Here is a 21,365-nt window from a genome sequence, read left to right as displayed (position 1 = left end):
CTGGCTGCCACCCCAAACTGGCTGCCATCCCAAACTGCCTGCCATCCCAAACTGCCTGCCACCCCAAACTGGCTGCCACCCCAAACTGGCTGCCACCCCAAACTGGTTGCCACCCCAAACTGGCTGCCACCCCAAACTGGCTGCCACCCCAAACTGGCTGCCACCCCAAACTGGCTGCCATCCCAAACTGGCTGCCACCCCAAACTGGCTGCCACCCCAAACTGGCTGCCACCCCAAACTGGCTGCCACCCCAAACTGGCTGCCACCCCAAACTGGCTGCCACCCCAAACTGGCTGCCACCCCACACTAGCTGCCACCCCACACTAGCTGTCACCCCACACTAGCTGCCACCCCACACTCGCTGCCACCCCAACTCCCAGCCACTCCAAATTAGACACTTGACTCGCAATCTGCAGGACGACGGTTCAATCCTTCGTCCGGCCATCCTGATTTAGGTTTTCCGTGATTTCCCTAAATCGCTCCAGGCAAATGCTGGGATGGTTCCCTTTCATAGGGCACGGCCGACTTCCTTCCCCATCCTTCCCTAATACGATGAGACCGATGACCTCGCTGTCTGGTCTCCTTCCCCTAAACAACCAACCAACCACCCCAAATCCCTGCCACCCGAAATCCCTGCCACCCGAAATCCCTGCCACCCGAAATCCCTGCCACCCGAAATCCCTGCCACCCGAAATCCCTGCCACCCGAAATCCCTGCCACCCGAAATCCCTGCCACCCGAAATCCCTGCCACCCGAAATCCCTGCCACCCGAAATCCCTGCCACCCGAAATCCCTGCCACCCGAAATCCCTGCCACCCGAAATCCCTGCCACCCGAAATCCCTGCCACCCGAAATCCCTGCCACCCCAAACTCGCTACCACCCAAACTCGCTACCACCCAAACTCGCTACCACCCAAACTCGCTGCCACCCAAACTCGCTGCCACCCCAAACTCGCTGCCACCCCAAACTCGCTGCCACCCCAAACTCGCTGCCACCCCAAACTCGCTCCCACCCCAAACTCGCTCCCACCCCAAACTCGCTGCCACCCCAAACTCGCTGCCACCCCAAACTCGCTGCCACCCCAAACTCGCTGCCACCCCAAACTCGCTGCCACCCCAAACTGGCTGCCACCCCAAACTGGCTGCCACCCCAAACTGGCTGCCACCCCAAACTGGCTGCCACCCCAAACTGGCTGCCACCCCAAACTGGCTGCCACCCCAAACTGGCTGCCACCCCAAACTGGCTGCCACCCCAAATTAGACACTTGACTCGCAATCGGGAGGACAACGGTTCAATCCCGTGTCCGGCCATCCTGATTTAGGTTTTCCAGGATTTCCCTAAATCGCTCCAGGCAAATGCTGGGATGGTTCCCTTTCAAAATGCACGGCCGACTTCCTTCCCCGTCCTCCCCTAATACGATGAGACCGATGACCTCGCTGTCTGGTCTCCTTCCCCTAAACAACCAACCACCCCAAATTCCTGCCACCCCAAAACCCTGCCACCCGAAATCTCTGCCACCCGAAATGCTTGCCACCCGAAATGCTTGCCACCCGAAATGCTTGCCACCCGAAATCCCTGCCACCCGAAATCCCTGCCACCCGAAATCCCTGCCACCCGAAATCCCTGCCACCCGAAATCCCTGCCACCCGAAATCCCTGCCACCCGAAATCCCTGCCACCCGAAATCCCTGCCACCCGAAATCGCTGCCACCCCAAACTGGCTGCCACCCCAAACTGGCTGCCACCCCAAACTGGCTGCCACCCCAAAACTGGCTGCCACCCCAAAACTGGCTGCCACGCTAAACTGGCTGCCACCCCAAACTGGCTGCCACTTCAAACTGGCTGCCACCCCAAATTGGCTGCCACCCCAAATTGGCTGCCACCCCAAATTGGCTGCCACCCCAAACTGGCTGCCACCCCAAACGGGCTGCCACCCCAAACGGGCTGCCACCCCAAACGGGCTGCCACCCCAAACGGGCTGCCACCCCAAACGGGCTGCCACCCCAAACGGGCTGCCACCCCACACTCGCTTCCACCCCAAATTAGACACTTGACTCGCAATCAGGAGGACGACGGTTCAATCCCGCGTCCGGCCATCCTGATTTAGGTTTTCCGTGACTTCCCTAAATAGCTCCAGGCAAATGCTGGTATGGTTCCCTTTCAAAGGGCACGGCCAACTTCCTTCCCTGTCCTTCCCTTATACGATGAGACCGATGACCTCGCAGTCTGGTCTCCTTCCCCTAACCAACCAACCACCCCAAATCCCTGCCATCCCAAAACCCTGCCACCCGAAATCCCTGCCACCCAAAATCCCTGCCACCCTAAATCCCTGCCACCCGAAATTCCTGCCACCCCAAATCCCTGCCACCCCAAATCCCTGCCACCCCAAACTGGCTGCCACCCCAAACTGGCTGCCACCCCAAAATGGCTTCCACCCCAAACTCTCTGCCACCCCAAAATGGCTTCCACCCCAAACTGGCTGCCACCCCAAACTGGCTGCCACCCCAAACTGGCTGCCACCCCAAACTGGCTGCCACCCCAAACTGGCTGCCACCCCAAACTGGCTGCCACCCCAAACTGGCTGCCACCCCAAACTGGCTGCCACGCCAAACTGGCTGCCACCCCAAACTGGCTGCCACCCCAAACTGGCTGCCACCCCAAACTGGCTGCCACCCCAAACTGGCTGCCACCCCAAACTGGCTGCCACCCCAAACTGGCTGCCACCCCAAACTGGCTGCCACCCCAAACTGGCTGCCACCCCAAACTGGCTGCCACCCCAAACTGGCTGCCACCCCAAACTGGCTGCCACCCCAAACTGGCTGCCACCCCAAACTGGTTGCCACCCCACACTAGCTGCCACCCCACACTAGCTGTCACCCCACACTAGCTGCCACCCCACACTCGCTGCCACCCCAACTCCCAGCCACTCCAAATTAGACACTTGACTCGCAATCTGCAGGACGACGGTTCAATCCTTCGTCCGGCCATCCTGATTTAGGTTTTCCGTGATTTCCCTAAATGGCTCCAGGCAAATGCTGGGATGGTTCCCTTTCAAAGGGCACGGCCGACTTCCTTCCCCATCCTTCCCTAATACGATGAGACCGATGACCTCGCTGTCTGGTCTCCTTCCCCTAAACAACCAACCAACCACCCCAAATCCCTGCCACCCGAAATCCCTGCCACCCGAAATCCCTGCCACCCGAAATCCCTGCCACCCGAAATCCCTGCCACCCGAAGTCCCTGCCACCCGAAATCCCTGCCACCCGAAATCCCTGCCACCCGAAATCCCTGCCACCCGAAATCCCTGCCACCCGAAATCCCTGCCACCCGAAATCCCTGCCACCCGAAATCCCTGCCACCCGAAATCCCTGCCACCCGAAATCCCTGCCACCCGAAATCCCTGCCACCCGAAATCCCTGCCACCCCAAACTCGCTGCCACCCCAAACTCGCTGCCACCCAAACTCGCTGCCACCCAAACTCGCTGCCACCCAAACTCGCTGCCACCCAAATTTGCTGCCACCCCAAACTCGCTGCCTTCCCAAACTCGCTCCCACCCCAAACTCGCTGCCACCCCAAACTCGCTGCCACCCCAAACTCGCTGCCACCCCAAACTCGCTGCCACCCCAACCTCGCTGCCACCCCAACCTCGCTGCTACCCCAAACTCGCTGCCACCCCAAACTCGCTGCCACCCCAAACTCGCTGCCACCCCAAACTCGCTGCCACCCCAAACTCGCTGACACCCCAAACTCGCTGCCACAACAAACTCGCTGCCACCCCAAACTCGCTGCCACCCCAAACTGGCTGCCACCCCAAACTGGCTGCCACCCCAAACTGGCTGCCACCCCAAACTGGCTGCCACCCCAAATTAGACACTTGACTCGCAATCGGGAGGACAACGGTTCAATCCCGCGTCCGGCCATCCTGATTTATGTTTTCCAGGATTTCCCTAAATCGCTCCAGGCAAATGCTGGGATGGTTCCCTTTCAAAGGGCACGGCCGACTTCCTTCCCCGTCCTTCCCTAATACGATGAGACCGATGACCTCGCTGTCTGGTCTCCTTCCCCTAAACAACCAACCAACCACCCCAAATCCCTGCCACCCCAAAACCCTGCCACCCGAAATCCCTGCCACCCGAAATGCTTGCCACCCGAAATCCCTGCCACCCGAAATCCCTGCCACCCGAAATCCCTGCCACCCGAAATCCCTGCCACCCGAAATCCCTGCCACCCGAAATCCCTGCCACCCCAAACTCGCTGCCACCCAAACTCGCTGCCACCCAAACTCGCTGCCACCCCAAACTCGCTGCCACCCCAAACTCGCTGCCACCCCAAACTCGCTGCCACCCCAAACTCGCTGCCACCCCAAACTCGCTGCCACCCCAAACTCGCTGCCACCCCAAACTCGCTGCCACCCCAAACTCGCTGCCACCCCAAACTCGCTGCCACCCCAAACTCGCTGCCACCCCAAACTCGCTGCCACCCCAAACTCGCTGCCACCCCAAACTCGCTGCCACCCCAAACTCGCTGCCACACCAAACTCGCTGCCACACCAAACTCGCTGCCACACCAAACTGGCTGCCACCCCAAACTGGCTGCCACCCCAAACTGGCTGCCACCCCAAACTGGCTGCCACCCCAAACTGGCTGCCACCCCAAACTGGCTGCCACCCCAAACTGGCTGCCACCCCAAATTAGACACTTGACTCGCAATCGGGAGGACAACGGTTCAATCCCGCGTCCGGCCATCCTGATTTAGGTTTTCCAGGATTTCCCTAAATCGCTCCAGGCAAATGCTGGGATGGTTCCCTTTCAAAGGGCACGGCCGACTTCCTTCCCCGTCCTTCCCTAATACGATGAGACCGATGACCTCGCTGTCTGGTCTCCTTCCCCTAAACAACCAACCAACCACCCCAAATCCCTGCCACCCCAAAACCCTGCCACCCGAAATCCCTGCCACCCGAAATGCTTGCCACCCGAAATCCCTGCCACCCGAAATCCCTGCCACCCGAAATCCCTGCCACCCGAAATCCCTGCCACCCGAAATCCCTGCCACCCGAAATCCCTGCGACCCGAAATCCCTGCCACCCGAAATCCCTGCCACCCGAAATCCCTGCCACCCGAAATCCCTGCCACCCGAAATCCCTGCCACCCGAAATCCCTGCCACCCGAAATCCCTGCCACCCGAAATCCCTGCAACCCGAAATCGCTGCCACCCCAAACTGGCTGCCACCCCAAACTGGCTGCCACCCCAAACTGGCTGCCACCCCAAACTGGCTGCCACCCCAAACTGGCTGCCACCCCAAACTGGCTGCCACCCCAAAACTGGCTGCCACCCCAAAACTGGCTGCCACCCCAAAACTGGCTGCCACCCCAAAACTGGCTGCCACCCCAAAACTGGTTGCCACCCCAAAACTGGCTGCCACCCCAAAACTGGCTGCCACCCCAAACTGGCTGCCACCCCAAAACTGGCTGCCACCCCAAACTGGCTGCCACCCCAAACTGGCTGCCACCCCAAACTGGCTGCCACCCGAAACTGGCTGCCACCCGAACTGGCTGCCACCCGAAACTGGCTGCCACCCGAAACTGGCTGCCACCCGAAACTGGCTGCCACCCGAAACTGGCTGCTGCCCCAAACTGGCTGCCACCCCAAACTGGCTGCCGCCCCAAACTGGCTGCCACCCCACACTCGCTGCCACCCCACACTCGCTGCCACCCCAATCTCGCTGCTACCCCATCTCCCTGCCACCCCAAATTAGACACTTGCCTCGCAATCGGGAGGACGACGGTTCTATCCCGCGTCCGGCCATCCTGATTTAGGTTTTCCGAGATTTCCCTACATCGCTCCAGGCAAATGCTGGGATGGTTCCCTTTCAAAGGGCACAGCCGACTTCCTTCCCCGTCCTTCCCTAATCCGATGAGACCGATGACCTCGCTGTCTGGTCTCCTTCCCCTAACCAACCAACCAACAACCCCAAATCCCTGCCACCCCGAAACCCTGCCACCCGAAATCCCTGCCAATCGATATCCCTGCCACCCCAAACTGGCTGCCACCCCAAACTGGCTGCCACCCCAAACTGGCTGCCACCCCAAACTGGCTGCCACCCCAAACTGGCTGCCACCCCAAACTGGCTGCCACCCCAAAGTGGCTGCCACCCCAAAGTGGCTGCCACCCCAAAGTGGCTGCCACCCCAAAGTGGCTGCCACCCCAAAGTGGCTGCCACCCCAAAGTGGCTGCCACCCCAAAGTGGCTGCCACCCCAAAGTGGCTGCCACCCCAAAGTGGCTGCCACCCCAAAGTGGCTGCCACCCCAAAGTGGCTGCCACCCCAAAGTGGCTGCCACCCCAAAGTGGCTGCCACGCCAAGCTCGCTGCCACGCCAACCTCGCAGCCACCCCAAACTGGCTGCCACCCCAAACTGGCTGCCACGCCAAGCTCGCTGCCACGCCAAGCCCGCAGCCACCCCAAACTCACTGCTACCCCAAATTAGACATTTGACTCGCAATCGGGAGGACGACGGTTCAATCCCGCGTCCGGCCATCCTGATTTAGGTTTTCCGTTATTTCCCTAAATCGCTCCAGGCAAATGCTGGGATGGTTCCCTTTCAAAGGGCACGGCCAACTTCTTTCCCCGTCCTTCCCTAATACGATGAGACCGATGACTTCGCTGTCTGGTCTCCTTCCCCTAAACAACCGACCAACCACCCCAAATCCCTGCCACCCCAAATCCCTGCCACCCCAAATCCCTGCCACCCCAAAACCCTGCCACCCCAAAACCCTGCCACCCCAAAACCCTGCCACCCCAAAACCCTGCCACCCGAAAACCCTGCCACCCGAAAACCCTGCCTTCCAAAATCCCTGCCACCCGAAATCCCTGCCACCCGAAATCCCTGCCACCCGAAATCCCTGCCACCCGAAATCCGTGCCACCCGAAATCCCTGCCACCCGAAATCCCTGCCACCCGAAATCCCTGCCACCCCAAACTCGCTGCCACCCCAAACTGGCTGCCACCCCAAACTGGCTGCCACCCCAAACTGGCTGCCACCCCAAACTGGCTGCCACCCCAAACTGGCACCCACCCCAAACTGGCTGCCACCCCAAACTGGCTGCCACCCCAAACTGGCTGCCACCCCAAACTGGCTGCCACCCCAAACTGGCTGCCACCCCAAACTGGCTGCCACCCCAAACTGGCTGCCACCCCAAACTGGCTGCCACCCCAAACTGGCTGGCACCCCAAACTGGCTGCCACCCCAAATTAGACACTTGACTCGCAATCGGGAGGACGACGGTTTAATCTCGCATCCGGCCATCCTGATTTAGGCTTTCCGTGATTTTCCTAAATCACTCCAGGCAAATGCTGGGATGGTTCCCTTTCAAAGGGCACGGCCGACTTCCTTCCCCATCCTTCCCTAATACGATGAGACCGATGACTTCGCTGTCTGGTCTCCTTCTCCTAAACAACCAACCAACCACCCCAAATCCCTGCCACCCCAAATCCCTGCCACCCCAAATCCCTGCCACCCCAAATCCCTGCCACCCCAAATCCCTGCCACCCCAAATCCCTGCCACCCCAAATCCCTGCCACCCCAAAACCCTGCCACCCGAAATTCCTGCCACCCGAAAACCCTGCCACCTGAAATCCCTGCCACCTGAAATCCCTGCCACCCGAAATCCCTGCCACCCGAACTCCCTGCCACCCGAACTCCCTGCCTTCCGAACTCCCTGCCACCCGAACTCCCTGCCACCCGAACTCCCTGCCACCCGAACTCCCTGCCACCCGAACTCCCTGCCACCCGAACTCCCTGCCACCCGAACTCCCTGCCACCCGAACTCCCTGCCACCCGAACTCCCTGCCACCCGAACTCCCTGCCACCCGAACTCCCTGCCACCCGAAATCCCTGCCACCCCGAACTGGCTGCCACCCCGAACTGGCTGCCACCCCAGACTGGCTGCCACCCCAGACTGGCTGCCACGCCAGACTGGCTGCCACGCCAGACTGGCTGCCACGCCAGACTGGCTGCCACGCCAGACTGGCTGCCACGCCAGACTGGCTGCCACGCCAGACTGGCTGCCACGCCAGACTGGCTGCCACGCCAGACTGGCTGCCACGCCAGACTGGCTGCCACGCCAGACTGGCTGCCACGCCAGACTGGCTGCCACGCCAGACTGGCTGCCACGCCAGACTGGCTGCCACGCCAGACTGGCTGCCACGCCAGACTGGCTGCCACGCCAGACTGGCTGCCACGCCAGACTGGCTGCCAACCCCAGACTGGCTGCCAACCCCAGACTGGCTGCCAACCCCAAAACTGGCTGCCAACCCCAAACTGGCTGCCAACCCCCAAACTGGCTGCCAACCCCAAACTGGCTGCCACCCCAAAACTGGCTGCCACCCCAAAACTGGCTGCCACCCCAAAACTGGCTGCCACCCCAAAACTGGCTGCCACCCCAAAACTGGCTGCCACCCCAAAACTGGCTGCCACCCCAAACTGGCTGCCACCCCAAACTGGCTGCCACCCCAAACTGGCTGCCACCCCAAACTGGCTGCCACCCCAAACTGGCTGCCACCCGAAACTGGCTGCCACCCGAAACTGGCTGCCGCCCCAAACTGGCTGCCGCCCCAAACTTGCTGCCACCCCAAAATGGCTGCCACCCCACACTCGCTGCCACCCCACACTCGCTGCCACCCCAATCTCGCTGCTACCCCATCTCCCTGCCACCCCAAATTAGACACTTGCCTCGCAATCGGGAGGACGACGGTTCTATCCCGCGTCCGGCCATCCTGATTTAGGTTTTCCGAGATTTCCCTGCATCGCTCCAGGCAAATGCTGGGATGGTTCCCTTTCAAAGGGCACAGCCGACTTCCTTCCCCGTCCTTCCCTAATCCGATGAGACCGATGACCTCGCTGTCTGGTCTCCTTCCCCTAAACAACCAACCAACAACCCCAAATCCCTGCCACCCCGAAACCCTGCCACCCGAAATCCCTGCCAATCGAAATCCCTGCCACCCCAAACTGGCTGCCACCGCAAACTGGCTGCCACCCCAAACTGGCTGCCACCCCAAACTGGCTGCCACCCCAAACTGGCTGCCACCCCAAACTGGCTGCCACCCCAAACTGGCTGCCACCCCAAACTGGCTGCCACCCCAAACTGGCTGCCACCCCAAACTGGCTGCCACCCCAAAGTGGCTGCCACCCCAAAGTGGCTGCCACCCCAAAGTGGCTGCCACCCCAAAGTGGCTGCCACCCCAAAGTGGCTGCCACCCCAAAGTGGCTGCCACCCCAAAGTGGCTGCCACCCCAAAGTGGCTGCCACCCCAAACTGGTTGCCACCCCAAACTGGCTGCCACGCCAAGCTCGCTGCCACGCCAAGGTCGCTGCCACGCCAAGCTCGCTGCCACGCCAAGCTCGCAGCCACCCCAAACTGGCTGCCACCCCAAACTGGCTGCCACGCCAAGCCCGCAGCCACCCCAAATTCGCTGCCACCCCAAATTAGACATTTGACTCGCAATCGGGAGGACGACGGTTCAATCCCGCGTCCGGCCATCCTGATTTAGGTTTTCCGTTATTTCCCTAAATCGCTCCAGGCAAATGCTGGGATGGTTCCCTTTCAAAGGGCACGCCCAACTTCTTTCCCCGTCCTTCCCTAATACGATGAGACCGATGACCTCGCTGTCTGGTCTCCTTCCCCTAAACAACCGACCAACCACCCCAAATCCCTGCCACCCCAAATCCCTGCCACCCCAAAACCCTGCCACCCCAAAACCCTGCCACCCGAAAACCCAGCCACCCGAAATCCCTGCCACCCGAAATCCCTGCCACCCGAAATCCCTGCCACCCGAAATCCGTGCCACCCGAAATCCCTGCCACCCGAAATCCCTGCCACCCCAAACTGGCTGCCACTCCAAACTGGCTGCCACCCCAAACTGGCTGCCACCCCAAACTGGCTGCCACCCCAAACTGGCTGCCACCCCAAACTGGCTGCCACCCCAAACTGGCTGCCACCCCAAACTGGCTGCCACCCCAAACTGGCTGCCACCCCAAACTGGCTGCCACCCCAAACTGGCTGCCACCCCAAACTGGCTGCCACCCCAAACTGGCTGCCACCCCAAACTGGCTGCCATCCCAAACTGGCTGCCACCCCAAACTGGCTGCCACCCCAAATTAGACACTTGACTCGCAATCGGGAGGACGACGGTTTAATCTCGCATCCGGCCATCCTGATTTAGGCTTTCCGTGATTTCCCTAAATCACTCCAGGCAAATGCTGGGATGGTTCCCTTTCAAAGGGCACGGCCGACTTCCTTCCCCGTCCTTCCCTAATACGATGAGACCGATGACTTCGCTGTCTGGTCTCCTTCCCCTAAACAACCAACCAACCACCCCAAATCCCTGCCACCCCAAATCCCTGTCACCCCAAATCCCTGCCACCCCAAATCCCTGCCACCCCAAAACCCTGCCACCCGAAATTCCTGCCACCCGAAATCCCTGCCACCCGAAAACCCTGCCACCCGAAATCCCTGCCACCCGAAATCCCTGCCACCCGAACTCCCTGCCACCCGAACTCCCTGCCACCCGAACTCCCTGCCACCCGAACTCCCTGCCACCCGAACTCCCTGCCACCCGAACTCCCTGCCACCCGAACTCCCTGCCACCCGAACTCCCTGCCACCCGAACTCCCTGCCACCCGAACTCCCTGCCACCCGAAATCCCTGCCACCCGAAATCCCTGCCACCCGAAATCCCTGCCACCCCGAACTGGCTGCCACCCCGAACTGGCTGCCACCCCAGACTGGCTGCCACCCCAGACTGGCTGCCACCCCAGACTGGCTGCCACCCCAGACTGGCTGCCACCCCAGACTGGCTGCCACGCCAGACTGGCTGCCACGCCAGACTGGCTGCCACGCCAGACTGGCTGCCACGCCAGACTGGCTGCCACGCCAGACTGGCTGCCACGCCAGACTGGCTGCCACGCCAGACTGGCTGCCAACCCCAGACTGGCTGCCACGCCAGACTGGCTGCCAACCCCAGACTGGCTGCCAACCCCAGACTGGCTGCCAACCCCAGACTGGCTGCCAACCCCAGACTGGCTGCCAACAACAGACTGGCTGCCAACCCCAAAACTGGCTGCCAACCCCAAACTGGCTGCCAACCCCAACCTGGCTGCCAACCCCAAACTGGCTGCCAACCCCAAACTGGCTGCCAACCCCAAACTGGCTGCCAACCCCAAACTGGCTGCCAACCCCAAACTGGCTGCCAACCCCAAACTGGCTGCCAACCCCAAAACTGGCTGCCAACCCCAAAACTGGCTGCCACCCCAAACTGGCTGCCACCCCAAACTGGCTGCCACCCCAAACTGGCTGCCGCCCGAAACTGGCTGCCGCCCGAAACTGGCTGCCGCCCCAAACTGGCTGCCGCCCCAAACTGGCTGCCGCCCCAAACTGGCTGCCGCCCCAAACTGGCTGCCGCCCCAAACTGGCTGCCACCCCAAACTTGCTGCCACCCCACACTCGCTGCCACCCCACACTCGCTGCCACCCCAATCTCGCTGCTACCCCAAATTAGACACTTGCCTCGCAATCGGGAGGACGACGGTTCTATCCCGCGTCCGGCCATCCTGATTTAGGTTTTCCGAGATTTCCCTGCATCGCTCCAGGCAAATGCTGGGATGGTTCCCTTTCAAAGGGCACAACCGACTTCCTTCCCCGTCCTTCCCTAATCCGATGAGACCGATGACCTCGCTGTCTGGTCTCCTTCCCCTAAACAACCAACCAACAACCCCAAATCCCTGCCACCCTGAAACCCTGCCACCCGAAATCCCTGCCAATCGAAATCCCTGCCACCCCGAACTGGCTGCCACCCCAAACTGGCTGCCACCCCAAACTGGCTGCCACCCCAAACTGGCTGCCACCCCAAACTGGCTGCCACCCCAAACTGGCTGCCACCCCAAACTGGCTGCCACCCCAAACTGGCTGCCACCCCAAACTGGCTGCCACCCCAAAGTGGCTGCCACCCCAAAGTGGCTGCCACCCCAAAGTGGCTGCCACCCCAAAGTGGCTGCCACCCCAAAGTGGCTGCCACCCCAAAGTGGCTGCCACCCCAAAGTGGCTGCCACCCCAAAGTGGCTGCCACCCCAAAGTGGCTGCCACCCCAAAGTGGCTGCCACCCCAAAGTGGCTACCACACCAAAGTGGCTGCCACCCCAAAGTGGCTGCCACCCCAAAATGGCTGCCACCCCAAAGTGGCTGCCATCCCAAAGTGGCTGCCACCCCAAAGTGGCTGCCACCCCAAAGTGGCTGCCACCCCAAAGTGGCTGCCACCCCAAAGTGGCTGCCACCCCAAAGTGGCTGCCACCCCAAACTGGCTGCCACGCCAAACTGGCTGCCACGCCAAGCTCGCAGCCACGCCAAGCTCGCAGCCACGCCAAGCTCGCAGCCACCCCAAACTGGCTGCCACCCCAAACTGGCTGCCACGCCAAGCCCGCAGCCACCCCAAACTCGCTGCCACCCCAAATTAGACATTTGACTCGCAATCGGGAGGACGACGGTTCAATCCCGCGTCCGGCCATCCTGATTTAGGTTTTCCGTTATTTCCCTAAATCGCTCCAGGCAAATGCTGGGATGGTTCCCTTTCAAAGGGCACGCCCAACTTCTTTCCCCGTCCTTCCCTAATACGATGAGACCGATGACCTCGCTGTCTGGTCTCCTTCCCCTAAACAACCGACCAACCACCCCAAATCCCTGCCACCCCAAAACCCTGCCACCCCAAAACCCTGCCACCCGAAATCCCTGCCACCCGAAATCCCTGCCACCCGAAATCCCTGCCACCCGAAATCCCTGCCACCCGAAATCCCTGCCACCCGAAATCCCTGCCACCCTAAATCCCTGCCACCCGAAATCCCTGCCACCCCAAACTGGCTGCCACCCCAAACTGGCTGCCACCCCAAACTGCCTGCCACCCCAAACTGGCTGCCACGCCAAACTGGCTGCCACCCCAAACTGGCTGGCACAGCAAACTGGCTGCCACCCAAAACTGGCTGGCACCCCAAACTGGCTGCCACCCCAAACTGGCTGGCACCCCAAACTGGCTGCCACCCCAAATTAGACACTTGACTCGCAATCGGGAGGACGACGGTTTAATCTCGCATCCGGCCATCCTGATTTAGGCTTTCCATGATTTCCCTAAATCACTCCAGGCAAATGCTGGGATGGTTCCCTTTCAAAGGGCACGGCCGACTTCCTTCCCCGTCCTTCCCTAATACGATGAGACCGATGACTTCGCTGTCTGGTCTCCTTCCCCTAAACAACCAACCAACCACCCCAAATCCCTGCCACCCCAAATCCCTGTCACCCCAAATCCCTGTCACCCCAAATCCCTGTCACCCCAAATCCCTGCCACCCCAAATCCCTGCCACCCCAAATCCCTGCCACCCCAAAACCCTGCCACCCGAAATTCCTGCCACCCGAAATCCCTGCCACCCGAAAACCCTGCCACCCGAAATCCCTGCCACCCGAAATCCCTGCCACCCGAAATCCCTGCCACCCGAACTCCCTGCCACCCGAACTCCCTGCCACCCGAACTCCCTGCCACCCGAAATCCCTGCCACCCGAAATCCCTGCCACCCGAAATCCCTGCCACCCGAAATCCCTGCCACCCCGAACTGGCTGCCACCCCGAACTGGCTGCCACCCCGAACTGGCTGCCACCCCGGACTGGCTGCCACCCCGGACTGGCTGCCACCCCAGACTGGCTGCCACCCCAGACTGGCTGCCACCCCAGACTGGCTGCCACCCCAGACTGGCTGCCACGCCAGACTGGCTGCCACGCCAGACTGGCTGCCACGCCAGACTGGCTGCCACGCCAGACTGGCTGCCACGCCAGACTGGCTGCCACCCCAGACTGGCTGCCACCCCAGACTGGCTGCCAACCCCAGACTGGCTGCCAACCCCAGACTGGCTGCCACCCCAAACTGGCTGCCACGCCAAGCTCGCTGCCACGCCAAGCTCGCTGCCACCCCACACTCGCTGCCACCGCAAATTCGCTTCCACCCCAAATTAGACACTTGACTCGCAATCAGGAGGACGACGGTTCAATCCCGCGTCCGGAAATCCTGATTTAGGTTTTCCGTGATTTCCCTAAATAGCTCCAGGCAAATGCTGGTATGGTTCCCTTTCAAAGGGCACGGCCAACTTCCTTCCCCGTCCTTCCCTTATACGATGAGACCGATGACCTCGCTGTCTGGTCTCCTTCCCCTAACCAACCAACCACCCCAAATCCCTGCCATCCCAAAACCCTGCCACCCGAAATCCCTGCCACCCGAAATCCCTGCCACCCGAAATCCCTGCCACCCGAAATCCCTGCCACCCGAAATCCCTGCCACCCGAAATCCTGCCACCCGAAATCCCTGCCACCCGAAATCCCTGCCACCCGAAATCCCTGCCACCCGAAATCCCTGCCACCCGAAATCCCTGCCACCCGAAATCCCTGCCACCCGAAATCCCTGCCACCCGAAATCCCTGCCACCCGAAATCCCTGCCACCCGAAATCCCTGCCACCCGAAATCCCTGCCACCCGAAATCCCTGCCACCCGAAATCCCTGCCACCCAAACTCGCTGCCACCCCAAACTCGCTGCCACCCCAAACTCGCTGCCACCCCAAACTCGCTGCCACCCCAAACTCGCTGCCACACCAAACTCGCTGCCACACCAAACTCGCTGCCACACCAAACTCGCTGCCACACCAAACTGGCTGCCACACCAAACTGGCTGCCACCCCAAACTGGCTGCCACCCCAAACTGGCTGCCACCCCAAACTGGCTGCCACCCCAAACTGGCTGCCACCCCAAACTGGCTGCCACCCCAAACTGGCTGCCACCCCAAACTGGCTGCCACCCTAACTGGCTGCCACCCCAAACTGGCTGCCACCCCAAACTGGCTGCCACCCCAAACTGGCTGCCACCCCAAACTGGCTGCCACCCCAAACTGGCTGCCACACCAAACTGGCTGCCACACCAAACTGGCTGCCACCCCAAACTGGCTGCCACCCCAAATTAGACACTTGACTCGCAATCGGGAGGACGACGGTTCAATCCTGCGTCCGGCCATCCTGATTTACGTTTTCCAGGATTTCCCTAAATCGCTCCAGGCAAATGCTGGGATGGTTCCCTTTCAAAGGGCACGGCCGACTTCCTTCCCCGTCCTTCCCTAATATGATGAGACCGATGACCTCGCTGTCTGGTCTCCTTGCCCTAAACAACCAACCACCCCAAATCCCTGCCACCCGAAATCCCTGCCACCCGAAATCCCTGCCACCCGAAATCCCTGCCACCCGAAATCCCTGCCACCCGAAATCCCTGCCACCCGAAATCCCTGCCACCCGAAATCCCTGCCACCCGAAATCCCTGCCACCCGAAATCCCTGCCACCCGAAATCCCTGCCACCCGAAATCCCTGCCACCCGAAATACCTGCCACCCGAAATCCCTGCCACCCGGAAACCCTGCCACCCGAAATCCCTGCCACCCGAAATCCCTGCCACCCGAAATCCCTGCCACCCGAAATCCCTGCCACCCGAAATCCCTGCCACCCGAAATCCCTGCCACCCGAAATCCCTGCCACCCCAAACTGGCTGCCACCCCAAACTGGCTGCCACCCCAAACTGGCTGCCACCCCAAACTGGCTGCCACCCCAAACTGGCTGCCACGCCAAACTGGCTGCCACGCCAAACTGGCTGCCACCCCAAACTGGCTGCCACGCCAAACTGGCTGCCACGCCAAACTGGCTGCCACCCCAAACTGGCTGCCACCCCAAACTGGCTGCCACCCCAAACTGGCTGCCACCCCACACTGGCTGCCACCCCACACTGGCTGCCACCCCACACTGGCTGCCACCCCACACTGGCTGCCACCCCACACTGGCTGCCACCCCACACTGGCTGCCACCCCACACTCGCTGCCACCACAACTCCCAGCCACTCCAAATTTGACACTTGACTCGCAATCGGGAGGACGACGGTTCAATCCCGCGTCCGGCCATCCTGATTTAGGTTTTCCAGGATTTCCCTAAATCGCTCCAGGCAAATGCTGGGTTGGTTCCCTTTCAAAGGGCACAGCCGACTTCCTTCCCCGTCCTTCCCTAATCCGATGAGACCGATGACCTCGCTGTCTGGTCTCCTTCCCCTGAACAACCAACCAACAACCCCAAATCCCTGCCACCCCAAAACCCTGCCACCCGAAATCCCTGCCACCCGAAATCCCTGCCACCCGAATCCCTGCCACCCGAAATCCCTGCCACCCGAAATCCCTGCCACCCGAAATCCCTGCCACCCGAAATCCCTGCCACCCCAATCTCGCTGCCACCCCAATCTCGCTGCCACCCCAATCTCGCTGCCAACCCAATCTCGCTGCCACCCCAATCTCGCTGCCACCCCAATCATGCTGCCACCCCAAACTGGCTGCCACCCCAAACTGGCTGCCACCCCAAACTGGCTGCCACCCCAAACTGGCTGCCACCCCAAACTGGCTGCCACCCCAAACTGGCTGCCACCCCAAACTGGCTGCCACCCCAAACTGGCTGCCACCCCAAACTGGCTGCCACCCCAAACTGGCTGCCACCCCAAACTGGCTGCCACCCCAAACTGGCTGCCACCCCAAACTGGCTGCCACCCCAAACTGGCTGCCACCCCAAACTGGCTGCCACCTCAAACTGGCGGCCACCCCAGACTGGCGGCCACCCCAGACTGGCGGCCACCCCAGACTGGCGGCCACCCCAGACTGGCTGCCACCCCAATCTCGCTGCCACCCCAAATTAGACACTTGACTCGCAATCGGAAAGACGATGGTTCAATCCCGCGTCTGGCCATCCTGATTTAGGTTTTCCGTGATTTCCCTAAATCGCTCCAGGCAAATGCTGGGATGGTTCCCTTTGAAAGGGCACGGCCGACTTCCTTCCCCGTCCTTCCCTAATACGATGAGACCGATGACCTCGCTGTCTGGTCTCCTTCCCCTAAACAACCAACCAACAACCCCAAAACCCTGCCACCCCAAAACCCTGCCACCCGAAATCTCTGCCACCCGAAATCCCTGCCACCCGAAATCCCTGCCACCCGAAATCCCTGCCACCCGAAATCCCTGCCACCCGAAATCCCTGCCACCCGAAATCCCTGCCACCCGAAATCCCTGCCACCCGAAATCCCTGCCACCCCAAACTCGCTGCCACCCCAAACTCGCTGCCACCCCAAACTCGCTGCCACCCCAAACTCGCTGCCACCCCAAACTCGCTGCCACCCCAAACTCGCTGCCACCCCAAACTCGCTGCCACCCCAAACTCGCTGCCACCCCAAACTCGCTGCCACCCCAAACTGGCTGCCACCCCAAACTGGCTGCCACCCCAAACTGGCTGCCACCCCAAACTGGCTGCCACCCCAAACTGGCTGCCACCCCAAACTGGCTGCCACCCCAAACTGGCTGCCACCCCAAACTGGCTGCCACCCCAAACTGGCTGCCACCCCAAACTGGCTGCCACCCCAAACTGGCTGCCATCCCAAACTCGCTGCCACCCTAAATTAGACACTTGACTCGCAATCGGGAGGACGACGGTTCAATCCCGCGTCCGGCCATCCTGATTTAGGTTTTCCAGGATTTCCCTAAATCGCTCCAGGCAAATGCTGGGTTGGTTCCCTTTCAAAGGGCACGGCCGACTTCCTTCCCCGTTCTTCCCTAATACGATGAGACCGATGACCTCGCTGTCTGGTCTCCTTCCCCTAAACAACCAACGAACCACCCCAAATCCCTGCCACCCCAAAACCCTGCCACCCCAAAACCCTGCCACCCGAAATCCCTGCCACCCGAAATCCCTGCCACCCGAAATCCCTGCCAACCGAAATCCCTGCCACCCGAAATCCCTGCCACCCGAAATCCCTGCCACCCGAAATCCCTGCCACCCGAAATCCCTGCCACCCGAAATCCCTGCCACCCGAAATCCCTGCCACCGGAAATCCCTGCCACCCGAAATCCTTGCCACCCGAAATACCTGCCACCCGAAATCCCTGCCACCCCAAACTCGCTGCCACCCCAAACTGGCTGCCACCCGAAACTGGCTGCCACCCCAAACTGGCTGCCACCCCAAAACTGGCTGCCACCCCAAAACTGGCTGCCACCCCAAAACTGGCTGCCACCCCAAAACTGGCTGCCACCCAAAAACTGGCTGCCACCCCAAAACTGGCTGCCACCCCAAAACTGGCTGCCACCCCAAAACTGGCTGCCACCCCAAAACTGGCTGCCACCCCAAAACTGGCTGCCACCCCAAAACTGGCTGCCACCCCAAAACTGGCTGCCCCCCCAAACTGGCTGCCACCCCAAAACTGGCTGCCACCCCAAAACTGGCTGCCACCCCAAACTGGCTGCCACCCCAAACTGGGTGCCACCCGAAACTGGCTGCCACCCGAAACTGGCTGCCACCCGAAACTGGCTGCCACCCGAAACTGGCTGCCACCCCAAACTGGCTGCCACCCCAAACTGGCTGCCACCCCAAACTGGCTGCCACCCCAAAATGGCTGCCACCCCACACTCGCTGCCACCCCACACGCGCTGCCACCCCACACGCGCTGCCACCCCAATCTCGCTGCCACCCCAATTCCCTGCCACCCCAAACTGGCTGCCACCCCAAACTGGCTGCCACCCCAAACTGGCTGCCACCCCAAACTGGCTGCCACCCCAAACTGGCTGCCACCCGAAACTGGCTGCCACCCCAAAGTGGCTGCCACCCCAAAGTGGCTGCCACCCCAAAGTGGCTGCCACCCCAAAGTGGCTGCCACCCCAAAGTGGCTGCCACCCCAAAGTGGCTGCCACCCCAAAGTGGCTGCCACCCCAAACTGGCTGCCACCCCAAACTGGCTGCCACCCCAAACTGGCTGCCACCCCAAAGTGGCTGCCACGCCAAAGTGGCTGCCACGCCAAGCTCGCTGCCACGCCAAGCTCGCTGCCACGCCAAGCTCGCTGCCACGCCAAGCTCGCAGCCACCCCAAACTGGCTGCCACCCCAAACTGGCTGCCACGCCAAGCTCGCTGCCACCCAAACTCGCTGCCACCCCAAATTAGACATTTGACTCGCAATCGGGAGGACGACGGTTCAATCCCGCGTCCGGCCATCCTGATTTAGGTTTTCCGTGATTTCCCTAAATCGCTGCAGGCAAATGCTGGGATGGTTCCCTTTCAAAGGGCACGGCCGACTTCTTTCCCAGTCCTTCCCTAATACGATGAGACCGATGACCTCGCTGTCTGGTCTCCTTCCCCTAGACAACCAACCAACCACCCCAAATCCCTGCCACCCCAAAACCCTGCCACCCGAAATCCCTGCCACCCGAAATCCCTGCCACCCGAAATCCCTGCCACCCGAAATCCCTGCCACCCGAAATCCCTGCCACCCGAAATCCCTGCCACCCGAAATCCCTGCCACCCGAAATCCCTGCCACCCGAAATCCCTGCCACCCGAAATCCCTGCCACCCCAAACTCGCTGCCACCCCAAACTCGCTGCCACCCCAAACTGGCTGCCACCCCAAACTGGCTGCCACCCCAAACTGGCTGCCACCCCAAACTGGCTGCCACCCCAAACTGGCTGCCACCCCAAACTGGCTGCCACCCCAAACTGGCTGCCACCCCAAACTGGCTGCCACCCCAAACTGGCTGCCACCCCAAACTGGCTGCCACCCCAAACTGGCTGCCACCCCAAACTGGCTGCCACCCCAAACTGGCTGCCACCCCAAACTGGCTGCCACCCCAAACTGGCTGCCACCCCAAACTGGCTGCCACCCCAAACTGGCTGCCACCCCAAACTGGCTGCCACCCCAAACTGGCTGCCACCCCAAACTGGCTGCCACCCCAAACTGGCTGCCACCCCAAACTGGCTGCCGCCCCAAACTGGCTGCCGCCCCAAACTGGCTGCCGCCCCAAACTGGCTGCCGCCCCAAACTGGCTGCCGCCCCAAACTGGCTGCCGCCCCAAACTGGCTGCCGCCCCAAACTGGCTGCCGCCCCAAACTGGCTGCCGCCCCAAACTGGCTGCCGCCCCAAACTGGCTGCCGCCCCAAACTGGCTGCCGCCCCAAACTGGCTGCCGCCCCAAACTGGCTGCCGCCCCAAACTGGCTGCCGCCCCAAACTGGCCGCCGCCCCAAACTGGCCGCCGCCCCATACTGGCCGCAGCCCCAAACTGGCCGCCGCCCCAAACTGGCCGCCACCCCAAACTGGCTGCCACCCCAAATTAGACACTTGACTCGCAATCGGGAGGACGACGGTTCAATCCCGCGTCCGGCCATCCTGATTTAGGTTTTCCGTGATTTCCCTAAATCGCTCCAGGCAAATGCTGGGATGGTTCCCTTTCAAAGGGCACGGCCGACTTCTTTCCCCGTCCTTCCCTAATACGATGAGACCGATGACCTCGCTGTCTGGTCTCCTTCCCCTAAACAACCAACCAACCACCCCAAATCCCTGCCACCCCAAAACCCTGCCACCCGAAATCCCTGCCACCCGAAATCCCTGCCACCCGAAATCCCTGCCACCCCAAACTCGCTGCCACCACAAACTCGCTGCCACGCCAAACTCGCTGCCACCCCAAACTCGCTGCCACCTTAAACTCTCTGCCACCCCAAACTGGCTGCCACCCCAAACTCGCTGCCACCCCAAACTCGCTGCCACCCCAAACTGGCTGCCACCCCAAACTGGCTGCCACCCCAAACTCGCTGCCACCCCAAAGTGGCTGCCACCCCAAAGTGGCTGCCACCCCAAAGTGGCTGCCACCCCAAAGTGGCTGCCACCCCAAACTCGCTGCCACCCCAAACTCGCTGCCACCCCAAACTGGCTGCCACCCCAAACTGGCTGCCACCCCAAATTAGACACTTGACTCACAATCGGGAGGACGACGGTTTGATCTCGCATCCGGCCATCCTGATTTAGGCTTTCCGTGATTTCCCTAAATCACTCCAGGCAAATGCTGGGATGGTTCCCTTTCAAAGGTCACGGCCGACTTCCTTCCCTGTCCTTCCCTAATACGATGAGACCAATGACTTCGCTGTCTGGTCTCCTTCCCCTAAACAACCAACCAACCACCCCAAAGCCCTGCCACCCCAAATCCCTGCCACCCCAAATCCCTGCCACCCCAAATCCCTGCCACCCCAAAACCCTGCCACCCGAAATTCCTGCCACCCGAAATCCCTGCCACCCGAAAACCCTGCCACCCGAACTCCCTGCCACCCGAACTCCCTGCCACCCGAACTCCCTGCCACCCGAACTCCCTGCCACCCGAACTCCCTGCCACCCGAACTCCCTGCCACCCGAACTCCCTGCCACCCGAACTCCCTGCCACCCGAACTCCCTGCCACCCGAACTCCCT

The 21,365-nt window shown here is 61.5% G+C and overlaps 3 protein-coding genes across 3 annotated transcripts; 2 read left to right on the top strand and 1 right to left on the bottom strand.

The window, feature by feature from the left end:
• Window positions 1–2,424: 2,424 nt before the first annotated feature.
• On the top strand, window positions 2,425–11,552 carry LOC126428376 (uncharacterized protein FLJ40521-like). The gene is made up of 2 exons (XM_050090303.1): window positions 2,425–2,835; window positions 10,797–11,552. The coding sequence occupies exons 1-2, from the start codon at window positions 2,425–2,427 to the stop codon at window positions 11,550–11,552; spliced, it is 1,167 nt and encodes a 388-aa protein (XP_049946260.1).
• Window positions 11,553–18,531: 6,979 nt separating this feature from the next.
• On the top strand, window positions 18,532–19,077 carry LOC126428373 (annexin A7-like). Its single transcript, XM_050090301.1, has one exon. It carries the CDS (start codon window positions 18,532–18,534, stop codon window positions 19,075–19,077), a length of 546 nt encoding a protein of 181 aa, XP_049946258.1.
• A 194-nt stretch (window positions 19,078–19,271) lies between these two features.
• LOC126428372 (uncharacterized) lies at window positions 19,272–20,168 on the bottom strand. The gene has a single exon (XM_050090300.1). The coding sequence runs from the start codon at window positions 20,166–20,168 to the stop codon at window positions 19,272–19,274; it is 897 nt and encodes a 298-aa protein (XP_049946257.1).
• Between the last annotated feature and the right edge of the window lie 1,197 nt (window positions 20,169–21,365).

The sequence above is a fragment of the Schistocerca serialis genome, chromosome 12 (assembly GCF_023864345.2).
Source record: "Schistocerca serialis cubense isolate TAMUIC-IGC-003099 chromosome 12, iqSchSeri2.2, whole genome shotgun sequence".
Classification (NCBI taxonomy): domain Eukaryota; kingdom Metazoa; phylum Arthropoda; class Insecta; order Orthoptera; family Acrididae; genus Schistocerca; species Schistocerca serialis.
Note: the sequence above shows the minus strand (reverse complement) of the source record. Positions and strands in the feature narration are given on the sequence as shown.